This window comes from Echinops telfairi, unplaced genomic scaffold, assembly GCF_000313985.2.
Source record: "Echinops telfairi isolate 266 unplaced genomic scaffold, ASM31398v2 ScPeMD7_7420;HRSCAF=8458, whole genome shotgun sequence".
Taxonomy (NCBI): domain Eukaryota; kingdom Metazoa; phylum Chordata; class Mammalia; order Afrosoricida; family Tenrecidae; genus Echinops; species Echinops telfairi.
The window spans coordinates 44,338,926-44,347,467 of record NW_022111320.1 but is presented as its reverse complement, the minus strand read 5'-3'; the positions used below and the strand labels follow the sequence as shown (position 1 = coordinate 44,347,467).

The 8,542-nt window shown below is 54.2% G+C and overlaps 1 protein-coding gene across 1 annotated transcript in view; it reads right to left on the bottom strand.

Moving 5' to 3' along the window:
• COLQ (collagen like tail subunit of asymmetric acetylcholinesterase) overlaps positions 1-8,542 on the bottom strand; it is a 50,926-nt gene that overhangs the window by 32,016 nt on the left and 10,368 nt on the right. Inside the window, exons 2-6 of the mRNA XM_045297693.1 lie at positions 8,274-8,386; positions 7,129-7,230; positions 4,852-4,896; positions 4,460-4,486; positions 1,936-2,007 (exon numbers count right to left, since the gene is read on the bottom strand). Of these exons, the coding sequence (XP_045153628.1) occupies positions 1,936-2,007; positions 4,460-4,486; positions 4,852-4,896; positions 7,129-7,230; positions 8,274-8,386 (359 nt within the window). The remainder of the gene's footprint in view (positions 1-1,935; positions 2,008-4,459; positions 4,487-4,851; positions 4,897-7,128; positions 7,231-8,273; positions 8,387-8,542) is intronic.

Here is an 8,542-nt window from a genome sequence, read left to right as displayed (position 1 = left end):
AAAAAAAAAAAAAAAGATCGTTTCAACATCTAAGATAAAAAAAGTTATTATTGAGATGATGCATGGTTTCTTTGTCACACGCGTCTTTGAACTCTGGTCTGTCTGTGACAGTCGACGGGAGGGTGGTGGGCAGCCACCTGGAAAGCACCACAGGATGACAAGCTGTGGTGGTTGTGATCATGAGAGCTGTCCCACAGGCGTGGCAACGACCAGCAAGGTCACCCGGGCGCACAGGTTTCAGCAAAGCTTCCTGATTAAGACGGCTGTCGAAGCAGGGCCTGGGGCCGGCTTCTGAAAACGTTGTTGGCCAGTGGAACCTTCTGACTAGCAGCAGACCATTTCCAAGTGCAGCGAGAGGAGAGGAGCCCCCAGGTTGGGAGGCAATTAAAATGTGCTGGGGAAGAGTGGCCTCCTCGGTGCAGAGTCTAGGCCGTGGTTGGATTAGAAGGCTCAGGTACGAGATGAGATGAGTCAAAGTGAGAAAGAAATAGCTGCAAATCACCAGAACACAGACGGTACAAAGTATGAACCCAGGGGCCCGAGAAGCCGTCCAAGGCCCACTATGCTGGGAATGGCAAATGGCCATTTGAATGGGACACCTACAGGAAAGGACCATTAATGAGGCTATGATTCCAATCGATGTGCCAAGCACTAATGCCAAAGATAAACAAAATGAAATGCTTTTTTGGGTTTGTTTTTACCAACTTCGGCAGTCAGCAGTGGATCAAAATGCATGGATAGTTACTGGGGATAGGAGGCAAAACATGGAAGCAGAAGGACCCGTCGATGGAAAATTAGAACTCGGTGGCGGAAACTCTGTGGAGGGGAGAATGTGTGCTCTAGTTTTGCAAGACCAACAACTGAGTCATGGTAAGTGCCTTTTTTGCAACAGCCTGAAAGGCAGCTGCAGACAAGACTGGGCAGGCATTCGTTCCGTTTGGGATCCGGTCTCTATGAGTCAAAACCAGCTCAAGCAGCAGCAACAGCGACGCTTGTCCATTTAAAGCCGACTTCATTCCGAGGCTCAATTTCCATCGGAGGGAATTTAGACTTCATAACATTGAAGGCCAAAAAAGCAAGTTCTTACAAACATTCTTACACAGTTTCAAATCATTTAGTGGTTTAAAACGGAGTCAGGTATCAGTTTCGAATCACTGAATCAGTTAAAATAAAAACTGAATCCGATGGTCGCACTGGACATGTCTCAAGAGCTCCACAGCCGAATGCTGACCAGCAGCTGCCCCATCAGGCAGCCGAGCTCTCTCGAATGATTTTCTTGTAAATTTTAATCAACCATTGTATTGGGGGCTATTACAACTCTTATCACAATCCATACATCCACTGTGTCAAGCACATTTGTACAAAGGTTGCCACCATCCTTTTCAAAACATGTTCTTTCTACTTGAGCCCTTGGTATCAGCTCAATTTTTTCCCTTCCTCCCTCATGAACCCTTGATAAATTATTATTATTTTCATATCTGACACTGTCCACGGTCTCCACCCATGTTTCTGTTTTAACAGAAACACCCTTGGGATTTTTCCTAAGGCTTCCCCAGGCATAAGCCTTTCTTGGGTCATAGCAGCTGAAGCCCAGGAATTGAGTTCTAAGCCTCAGGCACAGGGGAACCAGGATGCCCGTGACTGAAGGAAGCAGGCCACCTCCTTTCGTCTCGCAGGAGCAGAGCGGCTGAACCAGCCGAGGACTTTCGGTCAAAGCCAAAGAGGGAAGGTTAAGGGACGTGGGCCCAGACCATCCACCTTAAAGAAAACCTGCCTGTGGGCCCAGAGCATCCACCTTAAAGAAAACCTGCCTGACTGCCAATGGCAGTCAGTCCTGCTTCTTCCCTCCCCTTCTTGAGGAAAAGGTTGCACTGATCATGCCACCCCCACCCCCACGTTCGGACACCCCACAAACCCCAAGAGTGCCACACTTACCCTGGGTCCTTCAGGGCCTGGCCAGCCGACGGGCCCAGGCATGCCCGGAACGCCTGGGGGGCCAGGTCTACCCTTCAAAGACCAAGAATAAGAGTCAGGACAACTGGGTTTATTTTCTTCCTTCCAGGGAATAAGATTGATCTCTGGGACCCGAAAGGGAGTGTAAGGACTCTTAGCACAGCTTCCCAAACCTGCATCCCCGCCCTCCAGAGAAGAAGCCCAAGCAGCAGCGGTCACCCCAACTCACACCTGACTCATCAAGCTGATGTCGCCTCAGGCGACCCTGTGTTAAGCTCTGCAACTGGGGGGGTAAGGTGACTGTCTGCCAACCCGACACTCCCGGCTGAGAGTGGAGTCAAGTCTGTCTGTCCATCAGGTCACAGCCTGATGCTGTCTTCCTGGGGGTGTGGCCTTCTCTAATGGAGGATCCCGGGAACCTCCTCCTCTCTCAGCCACTCTGCCTTCCTGCGTGCTCGGACTCTGCTGGCCACCTGAGAACTTGCCAAAGCCCCACTCCTCCCCCCCCCCCCACCCCCCGCCATGTTTCCCCAGACCTTGGATCCACAAGACTCTGTGCCCACCAGCTTGTGATCTCCTTGCATTGTGCATGATTGCACACGGTTGTGTGAGTCTGGAGAGGGACTTATGGACTATCATTGGAGTTAGGGACTTGGGTTGGACTGGGCTGGGGCGCTCCCTTGATCTGTAATGACTCCTCGATGTAAAGCTCTTTCTGATACATATATAAGTGTCGCTGGATGTGGTGGTTCTAGAATAATTTGTCACTTTGAGGATTAAGAGTGAAGTGGGTGGAGTCTAGCCTGTCAATCAGATCATAGCCAACGAGGCCTCTGTGTGGGCGTGGCCTCCTCCTGAGAATTCTGGGAACTCCTGGTTTTTCTTCCTTAGAGGCGGGAGACACTTCTCCCTCTCTCTGCTCACTTCCTGGGAGACATTGCAGCGAGGCAAGATACATGGAACTACCTGGTGCCCTGAGCTGGAGAAGCCACATGGACCTACCCTGATGCAACCAGACCTCTGAAGCCGGAGAAGCCACAGAGACCCCTGCCAGCGCTGGGATGCTTACAACGCCACGGGACTTTTGGCCTCACTGCATGTGTTTCCTGAGTCCGAAGAGGGCTTTATAGATTGGTATCGGACATATGGGTTAATATCTGACGAATGGGCTTGGACTGGACTGGATTGGGATGCTTTCTTAATGTGTAATTACCCTTTATGTAAAACTCTCTCTTATCTACATATGAGTTTGTAGGGATTTGGTTCTCTAGTCTACCAGGACTAACCCACTCGGGAAAGCTACAAGCAAAATGTCACAGTGCGCTAGCACGGCTCTCGATGTGTGTTTGGGATAAGTACAGGGAGAGTCAGCACACACACGACAGCATTTGCAATGCCCTTACGCTAAGAGAGCCAAAGGATTCCCTCTCCGGAACTTCCCCAGGGCTCACACTGAGGTTGGCTTCACTGGACACCACATCTTTCCCCTGTCCTATCCAGCTTCTTACCCTCCCCCATGGGCCTCTCTCAAGCATGGTCCCTTAATAATCAATCCCCTTGCACATGGTATAGACCATCTCTGCCTTCGCTTCTCGGAAACTTAAACACAACCGGGGCTGTGGAAGAGCAAGTCCCGCAAGAGAGAGTGGACACCGGTGCTGTGTCTACACATTAACATTTAACTTAGCTAGAGACGTGGAGGGCTCAGGTGCCTAAACCAGAGATGGAAAATGCTGGCACTGTGTACTGGTTTCGATCCTTCCATGGGTGTGGAAGGCATCACTAATCAATCAGGGACCCTGTTAGGCCTGAACCGGCCCAAAATCCTTTTAGCCCAGCCGTTGGGAGTGCTGTAGTCCTCTGTGCCTTGAAGCGTTCATTGCGCCTTTGCCTTGCAAAAGGCTGTAGGGGGCCTTTGTCAACAGTGAACACACTTGAGCAACGCATTTAGCCAGAAAAAAAAACAAAACAAAAATAGCAAAACCATCATTTATATTTTGAACCACAAGCATCTTTCCTGGCCAAGATGTTCACTTCTCTCTCTCACTAAGACCGAAACTTTCGGTGCCCAAATCCCTGACCGTCCTGACATGGATGAACCTCAGTCCCACGTGTTTGGTTCACTCAGTCGCCGTGACCTGAGGTGACTTCTACAGGTTTCTACAGGGACCCAAAGCAAACGTCATTGACCCTGTCATTTAGACCAAGTGAACCATTTCTGCACTGGGGCCTTCCAGGTTCCCGGGTGGCAGAAGAGATGGAGTCTATGGAGAATGGGGCAGGGCACGCTGGCCTTTGAAAGATGTCCAAACAGCTCTCGGCAGAAGGCACCTGCAGAAAGGCCAAGGCTGCCACCACGAGCCTCGGGACTACGGTGTCATGGTCTGTGGCCACGAGGTGCATCTGCACCTCAGGTTCCCTTGCCCCTGGGAGCACACACCCGCCTGCCCGCCTGCACACCCGAGGGCCACAAGGGCGGAGTGCTGCCGACCCCACGCTGTCCTACCTTCCTTCCTGGACGGCCAAACTCCCCCTGCAGACGGAGAAGACAGTTAAGCAGAGCTTGCTTTGAAGGAGATGCTTTGAAAGCAGAAGGCAGGGTTCTGGCAGCAGGGGCTGACGACTGGCATGCTGGCGTGGCTGGCGGGGTCTGCACGGCTGCTCACAGGACCCCTGACCCCTGCCATTGGTTCGAGTCGAAGCGCACAGGGGGAATCCCACCTGCCGCGGCATCCCTGTCACCACGGAGCCCGTCCTCATGCACCGAGACAGAAGTGGCACAGCCTTTGAAATCTCAATTCAGGGAACCTTCAGACCAGAAACGTCTCAGTGGTATATCCCCAGCCAACGGGCTGGACTGACCAAGGATGGGCGGGTGGAAGAAGTACTAGATCATACCTTTTCTCCCTTCGGTCCTGTGTGGCCAGGAAGCCCCGGTGGACCCTAGACAGCCACAAGGAGCAGCAGAGAAGGTACGGATCAGACCGGTGCAGGTGGGGAGGGCGCAGGGAGCAGCAAGGGAGACCCTTGGGGTACTGGGCTTGCTCTCGCTATAAGACTCAGGCGCCAAACTCCAGGACCCCGTGAAGGACCCCCTAGTGTCCCCTCCTCCTTCCCCCCACCCCACCCCTCATCCCGCCAGCCTTCTGGGCTCCTCCGGTTCTACTGGTCTCAGAGCTGTGGTCCCAGCGCTTGCACCTGCTCTTCCTGATTTTCACCTCCTCCCTGCAGCCCTGCTGGGTGGACACGACTAGAATGCTTAAAGCAGTTCCCTTTGCTGGAAACCTCGCCCTCTCCCTTCTCTCTCCAGCTGCTCTGATTGAGCTTTCCTGGGACACACACACACACACACCACTCTCTCTCTCTTTCTCTCTCTCTCTTGGAACGCCCCGTGGTGGGTCTGTGGGTGAGAAACAGGGGCTGGCCAGGCAGTTCTGGTCCACATCAGCCCCCGTGTGTCCGGGAAGGCCTGTGCCCCAGGGTCTCCCGGGGTGGGTTTTGTGAAAGTAGCTCTCCAGACCTTCCCCCCAGGCGCTCTGGGGGGACACCGATTCAGAGGGCGGGCCTTTGGGGTGGCAGGTGCCCACGTTCACCATTTGAACCACCCAGCAGGGACTCTGGTCTTCGAGCTGCAGTTGCTGGTTACCTCGGGGTGGCCTTCTTCGCTCGCTGATCAACCAAGGTGCTGGCAACCCACGGCTCCCTTGCCTGGTCACTGCCAGAGCCAGACAGCAGCGACTGTTTGCTCCTGCCCCTGTGGACCACGCAGAGTGTCTTCCAGATTGTCCGGAATCGCCAGGCAGAAATCCATCCAAATCCCACGGGCTTCAGTTCATTCCCCCAAACCTGCACACCAGCACGCACCATGAAGATCCTGCTTACATGGCTACGAGACCGATTCAGACAAGCGGGAGCCCCTCAGCCAGTGGCCCCCCAGCCCATTTGTGCACGAGAAGCCCTGGATCTTGGACTCCGATCACGGCATCACTGTCTCTGGGGTCCAGCAGTGGGCCCAGCAGCTGGGCCTTCATCCAGCGTGCGGGCACATTTGGGACACTGCATTTGCTCTAGTCCAGGGGTTCTCAACCTTCCTCATGCCGCGACCCTTTCATACAGTCCCTCACGTTGTGGTGACCCCCGACCATAAAATTATTATCGTTACTACTTCATCACTGTCATTTTGCTACTGCTATGAATCGGGCGACCCCTGTGAAAAGGTCATTCGACCCCCAAAGTGGTCGTGACCCACAGGTTGAGAACCGCTGGTCTAGTCTCTGCTTTGCAGAAGGCAGGAAGGAGCGCTTTCGTTCCATCTCTTCTTCCGTCCAAGCCTCGGTTCTTTTTCCACTCTGGGACCTGTGACCAGAAGGATAGGCCAAGGGGTGTCTCCCTCATTGCTGCTGGAACTCTGCTGGGCAGTCAGCTCATCCTGGAGCTTGTAAAACGCGGGTTCTGGTTGGAGGGGACAGACGTGAGTCTGCCTTTCTCACAAGCTTCTAGAAGATGCCCGCGTTGTCGGCCCTCAGACGGCACTCCTGAGCAGTGGCAGCCTGGGCACGGTGTCCTAAGAAGATGAAGTCAGGTGGGCCTGACTGAAAGAGGCTTGTGGGGTCACGTGCGAGCCCAGAGCTGCGCTCTGCAGACGGCCGGTTCCATCCCAGGCCCCGTGGATTCTCCCATTCTTTCGGCTTTTTTATCAGGAGGACCAGGCCATCTGGTAGCACTATTTGGGGTCCAATGATAATTGAGGGTCACAAATTCCTTTCTGCCTCCACTTGCCTATTCTGAAGGCAGCCACCATGGGGTCCACGGGTGGGGTCAAAGGTTGAGTACGGAGTGAACCCGATTGTCATCTAGTGCTTGATGATGGCTTTAATAATAACCACCCCCCAGCCTCACTGCATTTCCACCCAAGTCTGGTCCAGCCGGGCCAAGCATCGGCCCCCATTACACAGGTGAGGCGATCAGGGCTGGGAATTAAGCATTCACCCGGAGACCAAGCAGCGTTCTTTCCATGGGGTCCCGGAGCCGGCGGCGACCCGGAGCTGACGAACAGGCCCCTTTTCACGTTCAAGGGGCCAGACTCTAGGAGGTTTGCCTTGTGGACTTGATTGCTTTGAACAGAAGACAGGAAGTGGTGGTGGTGGTGGGGGGACTCTAATGGCGTGCACCCACCTGGGGGCCAGGAGGCCCAGGGGAGCCGAGTGAGCCTTGCACACATGGGGACTGGGGGGTCTCGAGCTCCAGGATAAGGTTCTTCAAGTCCGAGGAAAGGAGCTGCAAAACAACGTAACACAAGGATTGCGGGTCAGACCTGGGGCACAGAGGAAAGCCTACGTGCTCTGGGGTCCGGTCCCAAAGGCTGGTGGCTTCTTGATGCCTCAGTGAGATACCAAGGAGAGAGCTTTCTGTCCTATCAGGTTCTCATCTCCCATTTGCCCTTGGGACATATTTGGCTTAAGTGGGTGATGAGATATAAGGGTCGCTGCAGCCGGAGCCAGGAAGCTCACTGCAAGGTCTAAGGCAGCATGGTCCAAGAGAAATAGCATGCAAACCACAGAGGCAGTTGGGAAGTTTCTTGTAGGCACATTAAAAGGTTAGGAGAAACCAAGGAAATAAATTTGAGTAGTCTATTGCGTTAAACCCCAAATCCCCCGCCATTTTTTCACTGCAACACAGAATATGTTTTTTTTAAATGGCCACTGAGAGACTTGACACTTCTTTAGCTGTACGTAATCTTCAATATCTAGTGTGTCATGCACACTTCCTGCATATTGAAGCTCACACGAGCTGCATTCTAAGGTCCGAGAACCCACAGCCCTAGCAGGCCCGGGCCTGTCCTCATCCAGGTCCAATTCCTGAACCCGCCCCTCTCATCTTGTCCCACACCCTGCTCCTGCTGACACCTCGGCGTGTGCATGGGAGGGCCGTCTCCGACACTGCCTCCATCAGACACAGGCTGGGGAAGGGAACGTAAGAACGGCTTGAGGAGAAGAACACAAAAGGGTGAATCCCACGACTGAGCAGCTGATGGAGACCCAGAAAGTTATAAATGCACCTCCGGGGAGCTGGGTCACGGTGCCCCACTGAATCTGAGCAGAATCCCTCTCCCTGACATACGTCCAAATGGTGGGAGGATGGACACCTGCCAGGAACTACCGCAGTGTCCGGTCTGGGGTTCACATGCTGCCTGGGAGTCCAGGGCTAAGCCCCTTGGAGCAGATTTTGGAGACAGCTCAGGTGGAAACGTGGGGGCCCAAAGCGGGCTGGGCCCTGGGGCCCCTGAGTGTCTCTTCACGGACAGGTCCAAGGCTACTCACGGGACTGCGACCCCCTCTGAAGAATGGGGGCAGGAACAGCGGGGGCGGAGGAGGCATCAGCGGGCAGCATGTCCTGTGGCCGCCACGCTTCTTCTGATCCAGGCTGGGAAGGGCTGTGTGGAGAAGACTGTGGCTGGTTAATGTGGGCCAGTGCTGGGGGCTCTTCCTGTCCTGGGGCCCCAGGGACACGAGGCCCGCCACCACACACTTCCACATGAATTGGACCCCTGGTGCAGATGGCTTGCATTGGACAGCTCCCCTAAAGATTA